We start from the raw sequence: 20,307 nt of genomic DNA on the forward strand, positions 1-20,307 counted from the left end.
GTGTTTTATGATTGTTCAGAATTTGGAGTATATCTTTTAGTTACTAATTTCTAGTTAAATTCCACTGTAATTTAAGAACATATTTTGTATAATATCTATTCTTTCAAATTTATTAAGAATGTGTTTTTTGACCCAGACTATGGCTTGTGTTAGTGAATGTTCCATATTAACATGTGAAGAAGTTACATTTTATGATTATTATGTTAAATATTTTAAAGATTTTATTAAATCCAATAATTAATGGTACTTCGAAATTAAAGAATGTCTTTACCATAACACTAGGTTCAGAAAGGGGAGTCCCCAGCTCTTGTTGACAATTACATCTGATGCTGGAATCCCACATTGTTCTTGGATTTTCAGTTTCCTTTTCAACATTATGACCAAAATCTCCCCTTCCCTAGGACCTTATAGGATGGTTGTGAACATTAGCATTAGTGTGTGCATAAAGTACTTTAAATAACTGAAAGTGCTTAATAAATTCATGGATGACCACTTTAAAAAAAAAAAAAAAAGAATGTCTCTATCACATTTACATCTCTTGGATCTATCTATTCCTGGTCTAAGAGTACTAAGAGTCTATAACTGTGAGGGCTGCCTCATCTCTTTCTCTCTACAGGTTAATCAGTTTTTAGTTTGTGCATTTTGATTAGGGATGCATATCAATAAGGCTTGCTGTTTTCTTAGGGAACTGTCCTTTCAACATTATGAGAAGGTATTTGTTGTTGCTGTGTTGTCATCTCCCACCCCCACCCCCCACCCCCCCACCCCCACCCCCGCACCTTACCCTCTGTGATTTTTTTTTAAGTTTTTGATTTTGGGAAAATAAACATAGTGTGAAATATATTAACCACGTCCAAACGCGTCGTTAAGTACTGTTTAGTACACTAGACCTGAACTTTCTGCTGTGTATCACTGCCCAGCATCATAAGTTTGAAAAGTCTAAAGCTGCATCACTGTAAGCCAGGCACCATCTGGGTGTGTGTTATGAACTATGAGCTTGCAGAATAATCACTGCTATTATTTTACTCTAAAAGCTAATATTATAATTTTTCCTCGGGACTCTGTGCGTGTACATACAACTTACTAAGCTAATGAATGTTCAAACGATTAGTTTATGTGGAATTATTACGTTAGCCAATGTGAAAAACTCTTTTCCTCTCGTAAGGCTGAAATTTTCTGTCATTAGCTAGTAACCTTCCTCCCCTCAAGCCCCTGGAAATCATTCTTGTGCCTTATGTGCCTGTGTCAATTTCATTGCTTCAAGTTCCTCCAGGCACCTCTTTTCATGAAAGATACTTTTCTCTTAGCATAAGGGCTTCAGTATTCTTCCATGTTATAACATACACTAGAGTTTCTATTTGTTTGTTTGGTTTTTTTTTTTTTTTTGGTCTATGTGTGGTGTAGTAGATGTGTATGCATGTATGTGTTATATACATACATGCAGTAATACGTGTCTCAGAAACCAAAAATAAATAAATAAATATAAATAAAAATTAAGGTGGAGAACAATTGAGCAATTGAAGAAAGCGTGTAACACTGACAGCTATTATCCACATGTACAGACATGAGGACATGTGCACATACTACTGCATCACCCAGCAAGATGTCTTACTGAAGACAAGATGTCTTACTGAACTTGGAGCTAGGTTGGCTCCTCAGTGAGCTCCAGGGATCTACCTGTTTTCCACCTCCTCCCCAAGCACTGCCATTACAGGCACATATTGCCTGACCCAGTTTTTTGCATGGATGCTGAGGATCAAACCCCAATCTTTGTGCATGCATGGCAGACATTTTACTGATTGATCAATTTCCTCAACCCTTCTATTCTTCCTAAGGCTGACTACTATGAGAGAGAAGTCCTTCTTCCACCGCTTTCTAATTTCTTTCTATGTGGTGTATAATACCCCCTGTCCTGGTTTGCTTTCTATTGCTGTGATAAACACGGACCAAACACAACTTGGGGAGGAAAGGGTTTATTTAACTTATACAACCCAGTCACAGTCTATCATGAAGGAAATCGAGGGCAGGGCTGGAGAGATGGCTCAGTGGTTAAGATCACTGGCTGCTCTTCCTAAGGAATGGGTTCAATTCCCCAAACCCACCTCAGGCAGATCACAGGAAATCTGACACTCCCTCTGGTCTCTGACACGCACATATCCACATATTTGTGTGTAATTAAAAGTCTTAAAAAAAAATGGCTCTGTGCCTATGAAAGGAAGTCAGGGAAGGAACTCAAGTCAGAAACTTGGAGGCAGGGAATAAAGCAAAGGCCACAGAGCAGTCCTCTTTCCTGGCTCGCTCTCCTGGTTTGCTCAATTTTCTTAAACAATCCAGACCATCTGCCCAGAGGTAGTGTTTCCCACAGTGAGCGTAGCCCTCTCACATCACACATTAATCAAGAAAATGCCCCCACAGACTTGCTTACAGGCCAATTTGATGGAAGCATTTTCTCAGTTGAGGTTCCCTATTCCCATAGGACGCTCACTTGTGTCAAGTTGACAAAAAACTAACCAGCACCCTCTCAAGTTTCCTGCATTACTGTGTTCAGTTTAATTTTTTTTTGTAATGAAATGTTTACATTCAATATATACATTGGGCTTGTGGAAACTGTGCAGAAATGAGAGGTTTGTGAGTACAGTTGGTTCTCACTATGCACAGGATATTGTTTCCAGGATGCCTGTGGATGCTCGAGCCTTAGATGAAAGCCATGGTATCTGCATAGAACCTCGGTACCTTCTTACATATTTTAAGTATTTCTAATGTCTAAAGCAATGCCCACATCATTTTATTAAAGAGTTCAGCACATGGCACTCCATGCCCAGCAGATTAAAGTGGCTTCATTGGAACTTTCTGGGATTTCCCCCTAATATTTAAAATTTTTCACTTTTAATTGAAAATAGTTATTTTCATATGATATATTCGAATCACAGCTCCCCGTCTCTCCTCTCCTCCCAAATCCTCCCCACCACTCCACCCTGCCAATTCCACACATTCTTTTTTTTTTTTTCTGTCTCTTAAAAAAAACAAACAGGCAAATAAAAAAAGACAAACAAGAATAAAATGAAATGAACAAACTAACAAATAAGAAAGGAAGAAAGAAAGACCACAAGAAATGCATACATACATGTGCACACACAGACTTAAAACACACCCATATACACACAGACTCAGAACACACCCATATACACACAGACTCAGAACACACACACATACCATACACACCTACCTTAAAAACACAAAATCAGAAGCCATAATATACAAGCAAAAGATCAGTAAGGCTTTAAAAAAGTAAGTCCAAACAAAGCATTAAGAGACAAAAAAATAAAAATAAAAATAAAAATAAAAATAAAAATAAAAATAAAAAAAACTCAAAAAACCCCCCAAAAAACAAAAACCAAACCAAACCAAAACCAAAAAGAAAGAAAGAAAAGAAAAACAAAGATCCCCAAACCAAAAGGAAAGAAAGGAAAGAAAAACAAAGATCCCCAAAATGCATACACATACACTCACACTCACACACAGACCACACACACACTCACACACATACTATACACACTACACACACCCCTACCTTAAAAACACAAACTCAGAAGCCTTAACATACAAACAAAAGACCAGAAAGGCTTTTTTTTTTTTTTTTTTTATGTTCAAACAAAGCAATAGGAGACAAACAAAATAATATCCAAAAATACCTTTGAGTTCATTTTTATTTGCCATCTGCTGTTAGGTACGGGGCCTGCCCTGAAGTGTGTTTCATATACTCAGTGAGACTTCTTTGGAGAAACTGATTTTTTTCCTTTGCAAGCAATTTTTAAGTGGAGATAGATGTTTGGCCAGAGATGGAAGCCACTTCTCCATCTCAGTTCTGGCATCTTGTCTGGTTTGGATCTGTGCAGGCCCTGTACGTGCTGCTGCGGTCTCGGTCAGTTCATGTGTGTATCAGTCCTGTTTTGTCTGGAAGACACTGCTTCTTTGGTATCCTTCAACCCCCCTGGCTCCTACAATCTTTCTGCCTCCTCTTCCATATAGTTCCCTGAGCCCTGAGGGCAGGAGTTTGATGAATACCTCCGTTTTAGGACTGAGCAGTCTCTCGCTCTCCTCACACTGTCCCATTATGGGTCTGTGCATTAGTTCTCGTCTACTACAGGAGGAGGCTTCTCTAATGATGGTGGAGCAAGACAGTGATCTATGAGTATAGCAGGATGTCATTAGGAGTCGTTTTATTGCTCCATTCCTAGAGCAGAACAGTAGTGTTCAGTTTTCCCCTAAGTCTGTGGTCTCGGATTCTTGGCCACCCAAGCAGTGTCAAAAGTGGGTTCTATCTTGTGGAGACTGAATTTTTCCTAGTATTTTGATTTGAGGTTGTTGGAACCCAACCTAAAATCAAACCTCAGATACAGAGGGTCAACTGTATTCATGTGCTCAACTGAAGAAATTGGCTGAGGGGAAACGCAGGAACATTAAGTGAACACTGCACAACTCATTCAAATAAAGTCCTGTATTTATGCAGGAGGGGAGAGAGAAACACTATTCCATTTTTTGAATTCTGCTTTACAGACCCAAATTGCAAAAAAATATATTAGAGGATACTGTTGCTGTTTTGCAGACAGAAACCACAAATATCACCAGTCCGAGGCACTGGCATAAAGGGAAGGGTCACAGTTCATTCATGCATTCATACGTTTACCAAATGTTTGTATCTCAGTGTACCTTGTACCAACTCTGAGCATATCTGACCAGTTACCATTTATTTCCTCTTGGAATGGTTTCTTGTGGTAAAGATACAGATATGCCTAGTCTTTGCAGCATTTCAGGATAACTACAGATGAGAGTAGAAGATGCAATCAGCTTTCAAGAGGATCAATAATGCCTGTTGCTAAGCAACTCTATACTAGAGGTTGGACATGCAGAGACTCATGGTGCCTTGCGATTTTTGCTTAGGGAATAAGGACTGATAACATTTGTCAGTGTGAAAAAGCACAGCCTTTCTGGAACAGTACAAATGGTTTGTTATTTCAACGTGCAGCTTGGGGCTATTTAACTGGGATACACCCTCCTGCCCCAGACGGGGAAGGGGAAGTAGCTAGGCCTTGTCTTAGTTTTCTAATGCTCCTTAGTGGTCATAAGTATTTGGTGTGTGCATGTGTAATGGCCACATGTGCCCTCCTGGGGATAAGGGTGTGTAGCCTTCAGTATACCTCAAGAATTTCAGGCTTCCCGAGCTGAGACCCATTCCCAAGAATAAGAGGCATATTTGGCAGAGTTTGACCAAGAAAGCTGACTCTGTCCTTTCAGGGACTAGCTTGAGTTTTATAATAAAGTTTCTATCTTTCTGTTTTCTTCATGCTATTTGGCTTCTCCAATAAGCCAACTTAATAACATCAACAAAGGGCAATGCCTGGGAGGCATATATGTGAAGAGAAAGGGCCTGTGGGGTTCGGACAGCAGGGGAGGAGGTCACACGGGCTCTGTCACCAGCAGGAAGGCCGCAGGCTCTCAAGATAGAGGCTTGCTTGGGCTCCTGCCCCCTCCTGCTGCACAAATGTGATTAGGGCTCTGCAGAGCACACTGAAATCAGGTTAGTGGCACTGAGTGATGCTGAGCCGGGGTAATCAGAGCCTGGAGCAGAGCAGGTGCTAGCTTTAATATGGCTTCTGAGAATTAGGACAAGCTGACTTGTAGCTCCACGGCACGTGGACAAGCCATTAGAACACTGCCCGTGCAACCCCCTTCACCATCTTCCCTCCTGCCTGCCCACAGCACTGTTCCACAGCTAGAAAGGACTGGGGTCTCTGGCAAGCACTCAGGACTCTGTCCTCCAAAGGTGTAGCTATTGGTATCACTGTTAATCTGTCCCTGCCCATAGGCTCTTGGACAATTTACCTACTCTGGTACCTTCCTTAAGTTAAATATGAAGCAGGGAGTGTGAGCCTATCTAAGGTCATTGTGATGAGTTCCCCAGAAGCCGTCAGCAAATAACCCTATACCAACAAAGCACTCAAAGCAGCCACTCATTTTTTATTTTCCATCAAGGCTCCTTGAAGAATGAGGCAGAAAGCTATTGTTTATGCACAGTTGTTTCAAGCTCATTACAAAGAAATCAATAATTGCCTGTGAATTTAAGAATGAACGTTTATGTTTGACCACAAGCTCATCTCAGGCGATAAGCAGTAATCATATTTGGCAGAAATCCTCCCCTAAACTCTGTGCGCCCAGTAATAGATAACAGCCGATTTTAACAAGCAAATGTTTAACATGTATGAATTTAACAGCAGAAATTGTTGTTTTTAGGCCAATTAGTGTTTAGAGGAGAAAATGAGATGGAGGGAAGCAATTGCTGCACTGCAGATATATCATTTCTAAGAGACACAAAATGGAGAAAATAATTCAGTATTAATATCTCAAGCCAATCTGTTTTTACTGAGACCGCAGAATTTTACCCCAAATCACACAGACAAAGGATTTTAAGAGACAGATGATGAATGAACCAAGTTCGCCAGGTACCTAAAGCAAAGCATTTTAATATTCAGTTAAATATCAGGATGAAATTACAGATACCAGAGAAAAATCACCAAGGCCCTGAGGCCCATGGTGTGACTCATCTTGTGCGAATGAGGCAATTATGGAAAGTGTAGAGTACATAGAGTGAAGAAACTGGGCCAAGATGTAGGGGACTCTGAGACTCCAGGAAGGTTTGGAGCCTGAGAGCCCAGAAGCCCACCAGGACCTCTGGTACCAGTATTACCTTCGTATGTCTCCCAAGGTAATACACTAAGCTTCATACCTAAGACTTTTATATTCTGTCTCTCTCTGTCTCTCACCCTCTCTCTCTCTTACACACACACACACACACACACACACACACACACACACACACACACACACATTTGGTTTTTTGTTCTTTTGAGTCAGGGTCTTCTCTTTTTTTGAAAATATATTGCATTTATTTATTGTGCCCAGGAAATCAACCCCAGGTCATCAGGCTGGTGGCAAGAAGCTTTATGTGCTTAGCCTTGTTGGATGCCTTGAGATGTTCTTCCTACATAGTCTAAACTGACATAATTCAAATCTGAGGTTCTGCTACCTTCACTCCTGAGAGCAAGAAGAACAGGCCCATGTCACCATGTCACCTCTCCTGGACCTCATTGTCTACTTTTATATGTTTTGACATTTTTTGATGATGATGTCTCAAGAGGGCTTATCTCTTCTGAATCAAGACTGAGTGGAAAATCTACCACTCATATGCCTCTTTGAGGTTCTCCTGTCAGGGGGGGTTGTCTCCCTATCATATTCACTCTGAACCAGCCAGGAACCAAATTATTACAGTCAGTCTAAGCCACTAAAATTAGCTAAAGCAGTCTCTTTGCCTTGCCTGTAACTTCCCATGAGCACCAAGAACAAGGCTCTTGCTCACAGTTGTGTACTTATCTTTGGCAGGTCCTACAGCTTCTTCTTAGGGCTCCCATGGTACCTGATGGCATGACATGGTCTTCTTGAATCCTGTGAATAGGGATGACAACCTGTCTTCAGTGGATGACTTTGTGATCTGCTGAGTAACCATATCTGCACAATCACAAAACCTGCATTTATTTATTTATTTATTTATTTATTTATTTATTTACTAACTAAGAGAGGGTTGGGGGAGCTTTCTCTGTGTAGCTCTGGCTGTCCCAGAACTGTCTGTACACCAGAGTGGCCTGAAATCACAAAAATCTACCTGCCTCTGCCTCCCCAGTGTGCTAGGATTAAAGACATACACCATCACCTGATACTTTACTTATTTTTTATTGGCATTAGTGGTTTTTCCTGCAGGCATATCTGTATAAGGGTGTCAGATCCTCTGGATCTGGAGTTATAGACTGTTGTAAGCTTCCATATGGGTCCTGGGGATTGAATCTGGGTCCTCTTGAAGAACAGCCAGTGCTCTTAACCACTGAGCCATCTGTCCAACCCCACCTGCATTTAAATGTTTGCCTCTGCTGAGTCTGAGGACAGCTCTGTGAGGCGAAGACCTTAGAGTCTGAGGACAGCTCTGTGAGGCGAAGACCTTAATGGACATAGGTGGGGATCACAGAGAACCTGTCAGAGCCCTGCCAGTGCTTGCTTTGCCACCATTTCCTCTAACTGATTATAGAAAAACTCAGGTCGCTGGTAAAGGCACTGCCTATGAGACACAGTACCAAGCACCTCCCACAAACACAGGCTTCTAGGTAAACAGCAGGACTCTGGCAGCAAGGTAAGATACCCACAGATGCCAGGTTACCTGGAAAAAGAGCTATTATCTCATTAGGAGGTAGGTTTGGCTTTCAGGGCAAACCATAGATGGTCATCTGTAAAAGAAAACCAGAAAGGCCTTGGGGATAACCATGTATGAAGTTGAGTCCTGCAGTGTAGTCAACATTATTGAAGAGGGGGACTTGATGCAAGGGTGAAAACATTGTTCAAAGAGTATTGTGTAACACTACTTCTGGGGAGACTTGAACAATCATGCACCCTTGACATTTGACATGCACTTGACACAAGGGTACGTGAAATTGCATGTTTCCTTTAAGCCTGAGGAGAAAGTTCACTATTCCAACAGCATGATCCATACTAATCAGACTGACCCTTGGTTTTCATAAACAAGATTTTTTTTTTCTAATCACCAAGTGAGTGTCAGTTCAGCAAATACATTTCAGCAACAGCTCCATGTCCAGCAAAGTACAAATTCCCACCAGCATAAAGACTCAGTTTCAAAAACATTATGGGTCTTGGAGGGAGAGACAGTCACGTGAACAACCAACATGGCCAACATCACCACAAGGCACTGAGAGGATGGATTCTAGGTCCTATTTCCCATTGCAAGACCCACAGTACCCCATGCTCTCTCAGCACACCAGTTAGCATCACTGCCAGCACCAGTAGAACTTTCTCAGAGACCCTTTGAAGGCTGAAGCAAATCTCTGGGAGGAATGCCATTCTGGACAAGAAGAATCACAGAGTAAGGACATTGAAGCATGCTCCTGAACAATGTTCTGGTGTGTCTTCACTGACCCTAGCTGTGGCTCTACAAGAACCGTTCTACTCAAACCTCCACACATCCTATGTGGCCTCAGTATGTGTCCTCTGTGGTATGCTTGCTCTGTGTTTTACACACCACCACCACCACCACCACCATCACTACCACCATCACCATTACCAAACTAGAGGGGAAATGTCTAAATTCATTATTCTATGCACCAACAGATACAACTGATAAAGCAGTGTATAGGAATAAGTATTCATGTGACTGAATTTCCTCTTTTTGACCCAAAGCACCATACATTGAAAACCTTTTTGTAAGTCAAGTGTGGGTGACCATCTATGAAAACCAGTAGTTCCTAGCCTCACAGCTCAGAGCTCAGATTTGTGTATATTTATGGTATGTGTATGTGTGTAACTATTTCTGGGGAGACTGTAACAAACATCTACTCACCCCAGACTGGAAACTCATGACACATCAAAGCAAGAACACCATCAAAGTCCAAAATAGCTGGGTGGTGGTGGCGCACACCTTTAATCCCAGCACTTGGGAGGCAGAGGCAGGCAGATTGCTGAGTTCGAGGCCATCCTGGTCTACAGAGTGAGTTCCAGGTCAGACAAGGCTATACAGAGAAACCCTGTCTCAAACACACACACACACACACAACAACAACAACAACAACAACAACAACAACAACAAAAAGTCCAAAATAGTGAGCCAATGAGTTTTACTGAGTAAGTATACTACTTACAAGAGGATGGGTAAGGGCGTGCTTACAGGAACAGAAATGACTCAAGGCAACTGTATCACCAAAGCCTCCTCCAGCTTAAATGACAGCTGGAATCCTGGAGCATAGGCAAAGCAACAGGCTGGAGTGTCCTCTTCAGGTAGTTCCGTTGGTCTGAGCCTCTCTCTTCCAGGCAGCTCATCTTGCTTGAGAGTTCTCTTAGAAGTTCTTTCTGTTTATATATGCCTGGGGATGGAGGAGCCTACTGACTCTGGCTAGTTTTAAGGACTTCCTGAAGCAATTGAGTTGTTTACTTCCTGAGCTTAAAGAGCTTGTCTGCAGGATGAAATGTTTGACTTCCCCTTAGAACTTCCTGTGTCTTAAGGAGCATCCCTCCAAAGTGGATAGTTTTATTTAAAAAAAAAAAAATATTGCTGCATGGCAGTGTGTGTGTGTGTGTGTGTGTGTGTGTGTTATGAATGTAGTATATACCCATATGTGCATGTTCATAGCATATCTATGTGTGTGTGTGTGTGTGTGTAGGCCACAGGAAGACATTGGTGTCTGTATTGTGTTCTCTACCATAATATTTAAAAAAAAAAATCACACACATACAAACACACATATTATGGGTATGAGTGTTTTGCTTGTATTTATGTATGTGTGCCGTGTGTGTGCCTGGTACCCACGGAGATGAGAAGGAAGCATTGGATCCCCTGAAACTGGAGTTACTGACAGTTATGAGCAGCCATGTGAGCTCTGGGAACCAAACCTGGGTCTTCTATAAGAGTAGTAAGTGTTCTTAATGGCTAAGTCATCCGTCGGCCTTTCTATTACTCTTTTAAGGCAGAGTCTATCACTGAACCTGAAGTTCATTGTTTTGGCTAAGCCAATTGACCCGAAAGTCCCCAGTATCCACTGGTGTCTGCCCCTCCAGTGCTGGGGTTACAAGCTTGTGAGGCCACACCTAGGTTTATGTAGGACCTGGGGGGGGGGGTATGAACTCAGGTCTTTTGGATTTCACAGAAAGCATTCTGATCCAGTGAGCCATCTCCCCAGCCTGCAAGTCCCCAGACTTCTGTTCCTAGGTTTGTTCTCTTTATCCCCTATGGTACTTAATCAAGACTAAGCACACATTCATGGGTTTCCATCTCCATGTAAATATTCACTAGCATTGTCCCTGGGCTAGCCACTGGCTGAGTTACAACAACAGCAACATGGGAGATAAAGACCTGTTTATTTTTTACCTTCTAGGTGGTTGTTACGCTGGGAACCACGTCTTGCTGCTCTTTTGACAACCTCCTAGAAGTGGGCCCCATCTGTAAGTATCTAATTCAGTTTCTTTTTTGAAAAGTATTCTTGACACGGAGTGGGGAATTTGTCCGACGTTTCACTTTGAAAGGTACTCGTCATCAATAATTCTAATCATCATGATTTGCATGTCTCGTCTTATATTTACAATGATGTAACCCTGTTGGCTTAAATTCCACAAACTCAGAGTTCCAGCTAACTAAACAACGACTAAGCCTAACAACACCAGTATACTATGAAAAGGAGAAAGTGTTTAAGCACTTCGTGCTAATATAATGCTTAGGATATGGTGGCCATATTAAGAAAACTAAGCTCTTCAACATTTGAGCAACTACCCCCACTTGAAGGTCCTGTGTGTGCATGACATACACACAGCATGAACTGTTTGTGCTTGAATCCAGTCTTTAGTCACATCCATTTTAAAGTATCTTTTTTTAAAAAAGAAAATAAATTATTGTAAGCCAGAAAATGGCATATGCCTTTAATCCCAGCACTTTAAAGGCAGAGGCAGGCAGATCTCTGAGTTCGAAGTTAGTCTGGTCTATAGAGTGAGTTCCAGGACAGCCACAGCTACACAGAGAAACCCTGTCTCAAAAGAAACAAGGGATAGACAGACGGACATAATTTATTATGTCATGCTGTGCTGTGTGACATTTTCAGCAAGGGTAAACAACAGTTAGAAGGCCATGTGTTACTTCTGAGGTGTGTACAAGCAAAGCTCTACAGTGCTTTCCCCGCTGACTGCCTTGTGGAGTGATAAATTTCTCAGACATGCCCATCAGTAAGGAGCACACAGCCGTGAGTATTGATTTAGCAAATCAATGTTTTTAAGCTAAACTTCTACAAAGAATACTCCACTTCAGATAATTTCCTGGCCTCGTGCTTGCCTCCTTCCTCCCTCAATCAGGACATTTTGTCTTTCTCATGGAGACTAGAATTCTGTGTTAGCTGCAAAATGAATTAATGCCTGTGTTTCTAAAGTTTCACCTTTGATGTGAGCTCTGGGAACTCAGCAGGCCTTGGAACTGTTTCTAAGGCACCACGGATATATCAGCCCATGAAAACTCACCCTTCTCTGTTCCTCAGGGATGTGAAGGCTCGGGTGGAGCTGTCCCTAGCAAGCTCTCTGACCTCAGCCCTCCAACTTGTGCCAGACATCACGCCACCTGCTTGGCATTTAGTTTCATTGTCACTCCGTTTGGGCCAAGCACGTTTCCCACCTCTCCTAACCCCTGATTTACTTGTAGTCTCTTCTCAGGAATGGGTTCTTCTCCCTTGGGTCATTGTTCCCTGCCAGAAGGAGACAATGGTGGAGGTGGGGGCTGGCCATGACCTTAAGCGGCAGAGAAGCTTATAGCTTACAGCTGCATGTCTTAAATTCTGACCCTCATTTTCCCCTATCTAAAAATTGGAAAGAAAACCAGTTCTCATAACGGTAAAACAGTATTTCCTTCAGAGTGCAGCTCAGGGGAGTTCTTGCAGACAATAGGCTGTACGAAAGGCATGGGCTGCGTGTAGTACATGCTTGTACTGCCAGAACCGTGAGGCTAATCACCAACCGTGAGAAGTGCGGTGGACACAACCCTGCCATTCACTCAGGATTTGGCTCCACCTGTTATGAGCTATGGCACAGCTGTGATTATTACTGGCTAAAGACAGCCACACACAGCAGGCTGAGAACACACTGAACTAGCTGGCCATCCACAGCTATGGCTGTACTGTGGGCCTCGTTAGCTGCAGACCTTCACAAGCTCAGCCAAGCAAGTCGAAGTCCTCTGACTCAGATGTCAGGCCAAGGACTGAATGTCCTGGCCAACAGCCGGCTGATGTCATTCCCCAGGGCTATCGGATTTAAAGCACTGAAGTCTTCTGCCAGATAGAGACTACACGGCTGCTATCCCTGAACTCAATCTGGCTCCCCACAGGAGCAGGAAGATGACAGCCAGCAGGTGGCCCCTGCCATTAATGCTCACAGTGCTGGATGAGCTCGGCTCTGCCCTGCTGTCTGTCCTGCAGCTCCCTCTGTCAGGCAGTTTGGGTGCTGTGGGCAGAGCCTGCTATGAGCTTTGCAGTTTGAGTTCAAACCCAGAGATTGCTCTTGAGACAATGTTGGGGGGTGCTGACAGGCCAACACCTAACCCTTTCATGCATGGCCAGTGTTCGTACACGAGGGCTATATGATTAACTGGTGGTAGTGTCTTATAGTTAAGCCTTTGTAACACACTGTCTCTAAACCAACACCTTTTGTTTGCTGGGAGGGAGGCATTAAGGAGAGGGTAAGTTATAACAGATGGATAGGTGGCAGCCTTAGGATCATACATGGGGACACCAAGGAAGGGGAATTGGGAGGGGATGGGTATACTATAGCCTGCCGCAGCTTTATCCCAAGGGCCAGAGGGGCTGTAAAGCAGTTGTGCTGCCATGGTCAGCCTGGCCTGGCTTCTGCATATTGAGGCTGCCTCTTAGAAAATAGGTTGTAGTAGCAATAGGAGGCCAGTGGCTTCGGAAGCCAAAGGTGGTATGGTCTCAGTGATAATGTGCCTGACATCTGTAACTCCCTATATCTGGCTGTTGTGTGTTCATGTTACCTCCACATCATGTCTACATGTGTACGTGTGCTGGAGAACCTGGATGATGGGGCTGGTATCAGCCAATCATATAAGATGCAGAACACAGAGGCGTTGCCAATACCATCTCCTTTCCCTTTAGGACCAGGAGAAGCCCATAGAGAAGCTTTTAAGGAACATTTGTGAGTTGTTTCTTGTTGGAGTTTGGGGTTGATCCACGTTGAAGAAGACAATCTCCACAAGGCAGTCTTTGTGACTGAGTACCCTTGTTTAGACATTAGGCTACAACCTGAGGACCCTTCAAATTCCTTTAGAGCCCACAAACCGCTAAAGACTCTAAATTTACTGAGAACTACCTCACAGGGATGGTTAAAGATTAGGGATTAAAATCAGCTGAGGAGACACACAGGATAATCTTGAAGTGTGAGCACATGGGGCTTCTGGTGAACTCATAAGGGTATGAAGTGTTCTACCTATATAATGTATAACCATGTGCACTGAATAATGACATTTCTTTAGCAGGCAAGGTTCCCTAACCTTTTGCTGTTAGTTTTTGTGTGGATTTGGTCCTACTCAGACTCTCTTGGAATCCCAACTAATAACCTTTATAGATCAACTCCTACAGAAGTCAAAATTGCCCATTGTCCTCATCACAACTCATGGCATCAGACTGTCTGGGGCCAAGGCCCCAAGCAAAAAGGAAGTCTATAGGTCATCTCTCAGAAACCAGAGTAGAGGTGAGATTTTACAAATAAACTTGATTCCTCAGTATAGACTATTTTCCAACCTACTAAACCAGGCTTATGGGTAAAGCATTCTAGAGTGCCTTAGCCGTTCCCCACTTAGTTGTTGGGATTCAAGGTGAACTGTCTCTCATCTGGGTGCTACAAAACAAGCTCTGAGACACTTAGAGGTGCAGTTGGATGGCCCGTTTTCTTTTCAAGGCTTTATTGACTTATTCAGCATGCCCTTCTCTCAAGGGTGGAGGATATAGGAGGAGCAACAGAAAGGTGTGAGAGAAAGAGAAGCCTAAATGGCCTCCTAGACCCTACCTTTCCCGTGCCAAAGTATGATGGTTGACACATGAAGACTCCATCTTGTTTTGTCTCACTGCTTTACCCGGTATCCTGAACTGAACGCAAACAATGGCATCTATGGAACTATGTCAGAGGGCCTCAGCCAAACAAGCAAATTCTATATAAATAGAGGTCTATGTGGGATTAAAGCAGCACCCATGGAAAACATGACATCATCTTGTTCTAGTTTGTTTGGGATGCTCCACACAACACCACAGACCCCAGGGTTTGTAAACAACAGGAATTCACTATTTATACTTCTGGTGGTGAAAAGGCAGGAGCAAGGTACCAGTTGATTTGATACCTGGAGAGAACTGGCTAATGGGTGGCACTTTCTATGTATGATCACATGATAGAGGATGGAAGCAGTCTCTCTGGTGTCTCAGAATTCCACCATGATGATCTGCTCATTTCCTAAAGGCAATGCCCTCACCCTGGAGGCTAGGATTTAACAGACATTCAAATTACAATGTGTCTTGTCTTACAAAGGAGTATAAAGTTCTGCCGGCCTCACGGTTAATCTAAGTAATGGCTGTGATGGCCATCCATCACTGTCATGTTGCTCCTCCGGGAGAGTCTTGTGTTATCCCAAGGTTGTGTCTCTTGCTGCACCAAACTGGGGAGGGGGGCATGTGAGCACTTGGTGAGACTGACACCTCCACCCTTGCTTCAGATTACTTGGGTTTCTTCTTGTACCTTAGATTTTGGTGATGTCCTAGCACAATGGTATCCACAGTTTATAATTCATACGACCTTGATTTACCAAGAGTCTTAATTTGAAGAATAACTGAATCAAAGCGTTGGATTGTATCTTACGTCTTTCATCAGCAGAATTCACGATAACTCAGTTTTCCTCAAAGCACACCCATTAATGACCATCATGTATGGAAAAATCAGGGGTGGATCCATCATTCTGTATGAATACAAGGACAGCAGGCTCTTCACCTGTGCAGAGATGGCTGCCTGCTATCCTCTCTGTAGCCTCAGCCTTTGTATCTTAACTGCCTCGTGACTCTATTTGGTGCTTCAGCTGTTTCTCATGGTGTGTTTTTCCTAGATAAGACACAAAAAAGCATTACTCACCTCAGACAAGAAACTAATTAAAGATCCAAATTAACAATTCCACAAACATCCTACGTAATGAAACATTGACTGTATTGGGGTTATTTACAGGTGTTTGGGTGAGAAGTTGCTCAAAGGAACGTGGATTACTCAGGAGCAGCTCCATTACTGAAAAGGCAACCCCAGCTTAACTGCTATCTCACAGAAGCTGCACCCTGGGGCTCCCAGGATAACCTGTAGGCAGCTCTTCTGGCCAGTCTCCTTTCCTAAGTGGCCATTATTAATAATATAACTTTGGGAGTCTGGGTGGGGTGGAATGCCCGTTTTATAAATTTTGTAAATTTCAGGAACTACCAGAGACCTGTGAGTTTGTTTACTTCCTGAGTCTTAAGAGGCCTCCCCCTGGCATGGAATATTTATTTCAATTTATATATTGCTACACCACATGTGAAAGTTAATCCTTTTTTTTTTTTTTTTTTTTTTTTTTTTTTTTTGAGACACGGTTCTTTTATTTGTGACAGCCATGGCTATCCTGGAACTTGCTTTTTAGACCGGGCTGGCCTCAAACTCATGGAAACCCAGCTGCCTCTGCCTTCTAAGTGCTGGGATTAAAGGTGTGTGCCTTTAATGCCCCGTTCGAAAATTAATAATGTTTCATTAACTTCTAAGTGACAAATAGGCAAAGTACGAGTACTGTCTAATGTATACTCAACCAACCTTACCTTCAGACTAAAGCTTGGGCTACGTGACTAAGAGCACATATATGCTTGCTGAGGAGGCTTTCTCATCCCCAAAGAATGTGAGCACTCTATCTTTAAGGCTCTTCTGTGTGGTGGGAGAGAAGGTTAGTGATGATTGTCAACTTGATAGGATCTGGACTCTTGTAGGAGACACACCAGGCACACCAGTACCCTAATTTAGATTAGATTAGCTGCTGGCCAGACCTTTAGAGGATTATCTGGATTAAGTTAATTGAGGTGGAAATCTCACCCTAAAAGTGGTAACACAATTCTCTGGGTTAGAGTCCTGTACTTCATTAGTAGAAAGCTAGCTGAGGGCAAATAGTTGTCATTTTCTGCTTCTTGGTCATAGATTGAACAGGATGACCTGCTTTAAGCTCCCATTGTCAGAACTCCTCTATCTTGAACCTTGGGCCAAGTAAACCCACTCTCCTTTAAGTTGCCTTTGTTAAGGTATTTTAGCATAGTGAGAGGAAAAGCGGCAGAATTCAGTCAGGAAACTTAAGTCAGTTATGACAGGAGCCAAGGATAGTTTAAGATAAATTACTTAAGTTTTGGTGGACATGGAAGAGGCAGGGCAATATTATTGTAGGTATTTGCAGGGTTCTCCAGAGGAACAAAATCAATCAAATGTATGCATGTCTATCCTATACACACATCTATACACACATATGTTATAAAAATGGGATGTATTAGATTGTCTGCAAAGGCTGCTTCTATGTAGAGACACAAGAAACTCAGTTGCTGCTTGGTCCAGGAAATGGAAGCTCCAGAGGCCCAATCTACTACTGAAAACCTGTAGATAACTGAAAAGTTTCTGGTATTGAGTCTATCATGTAGGGCTGAGGAAGCTGGAGTGAGATGCCAACAGAGAACAGCACCAACAATAAATGCAGCTGATTGGGAGATAGTATCTGAGGCAGGGAGGTGACAGCGGGTCTTTCCTAGGACCTCTTTCTATGTAACCTACTGCACTGGAAGGCGCCACCCTCTATCAGTGTGGGTCTGCTATCCTCAATTAACCCTCCCTAGAAATGTCCTCACACACATGCCAGGAGCTTTGCCTTTTTGAGTGATTCCCAAATCTGGTCAAATTGACCACCAAGACCATCAGAGTATGGGTTATGTGTCCTACTTTCTGTAAGGCTGTTTCTGAAAGGACTACTTGAGAAGGGGTTAGCAAAAACAATGAGGGAGTGCACCCAAGGTGTGTGGAATGAGGAAGATGGAAAATGGAGTGTAGGTCAGCACAGTAGGGGGGCTGTGCTGGCCTCAGCACTATGCTCTGCTCAGTGGTTGCTTGTGTTTCCCCCACTTTCTAAGTGCTCTCTGGGCAGCTGATGTCTTGGCCAGCAGCTGGCTCCTCTGTCCTAAGTTTTAAAACCTCCTGATGGGAGGGTCTTTTGGAGATCCAGCTAATTGTTCCACAAGTACTATTGATATGCTATATGTAAGGGGTACGCTAGACACACAGGGTAGGGTGTGTCCAGGGAAGAACTCACCTTTTGCTTCTGATACTAGGTAACCAGGAGGGCATATGGCTGCACATTGATGCTGCGTACGCGGGCAGTGCCTTTATCTGTCCTGAGTTCCGGCATCTTCTGAATGGTGTGGAGGTGAGTAAGCTGTTCAGTGAGGTCTTTTGTTTTTGCACTGGGAATCAAGCCTACTGGCCTCCTGTGTATCTGGCAAGTGGTCTACCACTGAGCAACCCTGCTATCCTAAGGTCATCAGTGAAATCTTTTTTTTTGTAAGAATTGGACACTTGCCGGGTGGTGGTGGCAAGCCTTTAATCCCAGCACTTGGGAGGCAGAGGCAGAGGCAGCAGATTTCTGAGTTTGAGGCCAGCCTGGTCTACAGAGTGAGTTCCAGGACAGCCAGGGCTACACAGAGAAACCCTGTCTCGAAAAACAAAACAACAACAACAACAACAAAACAAACAAAAACAAAACAAAACAAAACAAAACAACAAAAAAAGAATTGGACACTCCAACTCATTGTTTTGGTTTATTTCAGCAAACTACTTTCTAGCCAGTTGCAATGGTTATTAGAAGTTAACCCTCCACAGGAAGCTGGAGAAATTAACCAGGAAATAAACGTGTATACTGTTCTTGTAGAGGACCCGAGTTTGATTTCTAGAGTCTACTCACATAACTGCAACTCTAGGAGACTAGATGCCTCTGGCCTGTGCACCGCTGGACTCCAAACATGTACATAGACTGTGCCCCCCATACACGTAATTTTTAAAAAATGAAATACTTAATGTATTTAATAAATACAGTACCTCAGGACAGGGGCTGAGGACTTTCCAGTCAGGCAGCTTGACTTTTGAAGCACTCCTGAGGCAGACAGCTATTTTCCAGTTGCTACAAATCCTGGGCAGAGCTGTGCATCATAGGTTAGACTTATACATATAAAGCTATGGAAAAATATTTATGAGTAAAATAAAATTGCTATGCATTCCAGTCAAGCAATAATTTAAAATGTCAACCTGCAATCCCCTACAATCTGGCTCAATGAGTTGTTTACGTTCTTCTCGTATACCTGAGTAAGATGGCCAGTCACAGTGGCCAATATTCCACAGAAAGTCACCGAGGCATTTTAAATGTCCCATGAACTCTTCTGAAAATTGCAAAATGTATCCTGTTATCCCAAATGAAACTCTTGAGAAGTAACTCAAAAGAGTTAGCCAGGACTCTACTCTCCCCAGAGCTACAGAGCATAAACCATCGCAGGCTTAACAGACTTAACCCAGATGGGCCCTGCGGTCCATCTTTCCAGACTTGGGCAGAATTCTACTGTTGGGCTGTTCATAGGATAGAAAGCTTTTCCACCTGGCAACTAGCAGATTAATGCACTGAAGAACCCCAAGAGGCTTCCTATAGAAGTGTGTCCAAGAAAGGAGATACTAAGTTAGGGGAGTCAGTGCTTCAGCCAGAAAAGGATCGCTTTCTTCTTGGAAGAGGTTTCCTGAGACTTCACCTTGTAATGGAAGCTGGATCAGCAGCAAGCAGGCTTCACCCTTCCAGACTGGAATCACCATGTGTCCTTGGGCAGGTCAGAGACTCTCCATCATATCACAACATAGATTTACCAGTGATGCCTCCTTTGTGCGGTTAGCCTAAGGAGTGGCTGCGTTAATCACACTTAAAGGGTTTAAGAAGAGTGTGATGCACAGGAAACTGAGCATGCATTCGATGCTTTCATTATTTTTCACTAGGGCTTAAAGAAACTCCCCCTAAACCTCTTTCTGCTTGCATGTCAGGCCTGCCGATCAATTTTCTAATTACTGTTTTGAATTCTCATAAGACTGTAGTAACAGAAAAGCAACTGTCAAAGGTATGGAATACAAATTGTCCCATCTTTGGAGAGAATAATCCCCCTTCTTGCTTATGAGCCAATAGCATTGTGGTTTCTATGTCCACGACGATCACTCTCTTACGCAGTCAATATGCCCTTATTGAATATTTCATACGTGCTAAACTTGAATCCATCCTAGGAGGTAGAAAGAGGTCAAAATCACTCTTTTCTGGAGTTTGTGTTAACACATGGAAAGTTCTGATTCTACAATTGTGATGCCAAACCCCTTACTAGTTTTGTGGATGTTTGGATCTAGGAAATGATTGATGGTGTGTGACGTTTCTAATCCAAACTCCAACATCTAATGTGCTCCAAAATCTGAAACTTCCCAAGCCCTGATATCATGCCAAAGTGGTAAATTCCATCCCATGAAGCTTTGCCTCATACATAAAAATTTAAAAAAAAAAAGTGAGTAAAATAACCTCCAAGCTGTGTCTTGGAGTACATATTTCATGTTTAAGTT

General features: G+C 42.9%; 1 protein-coding gene across 3 annotated transcripts in view; it reads left to right on the forward strand.

The window, feature by feature from the left end:
* The window catches only part of Ddc (dopa decarboxylase), an 87,993-nt gene that overhangs the window by 44,353 nt on the left and 23,333 nt on the right, over positions 1-20,307 (forward strand). For all 3 annotated transcript variants that reach the window (XM_034508951.2, XM_076938111.1, XM_034508952.2), the window contains exons 7-8: positions 10,983-11,049; positions 18,006-18,100. In XM_034508951.2, the coding sequence (XP_034364842.1) occupies positions 10,983-11,049; positions 18,006-18,100 (162 nt within the window). The remainder of the gene's footprint in view (positions 1-10,982; positions 11,050-18,005; positions 18,101-20,307) is intronic.

Source organism: Arvicanthis niloticus, chromosome 7, assembly GCF_011762505.2.
Source record: "Arvicanthis niloticus isolate mArvNil1 chromosome 7, mArvNil1.pat.X, whole genome shotgun sequence".
Taxonomy (NCBI): Eukaryota; Metazoa; Chordata; class Mammalia; order Rodentia; family Muridae; genus Arvicanthis; species Arvicanthis niloticus.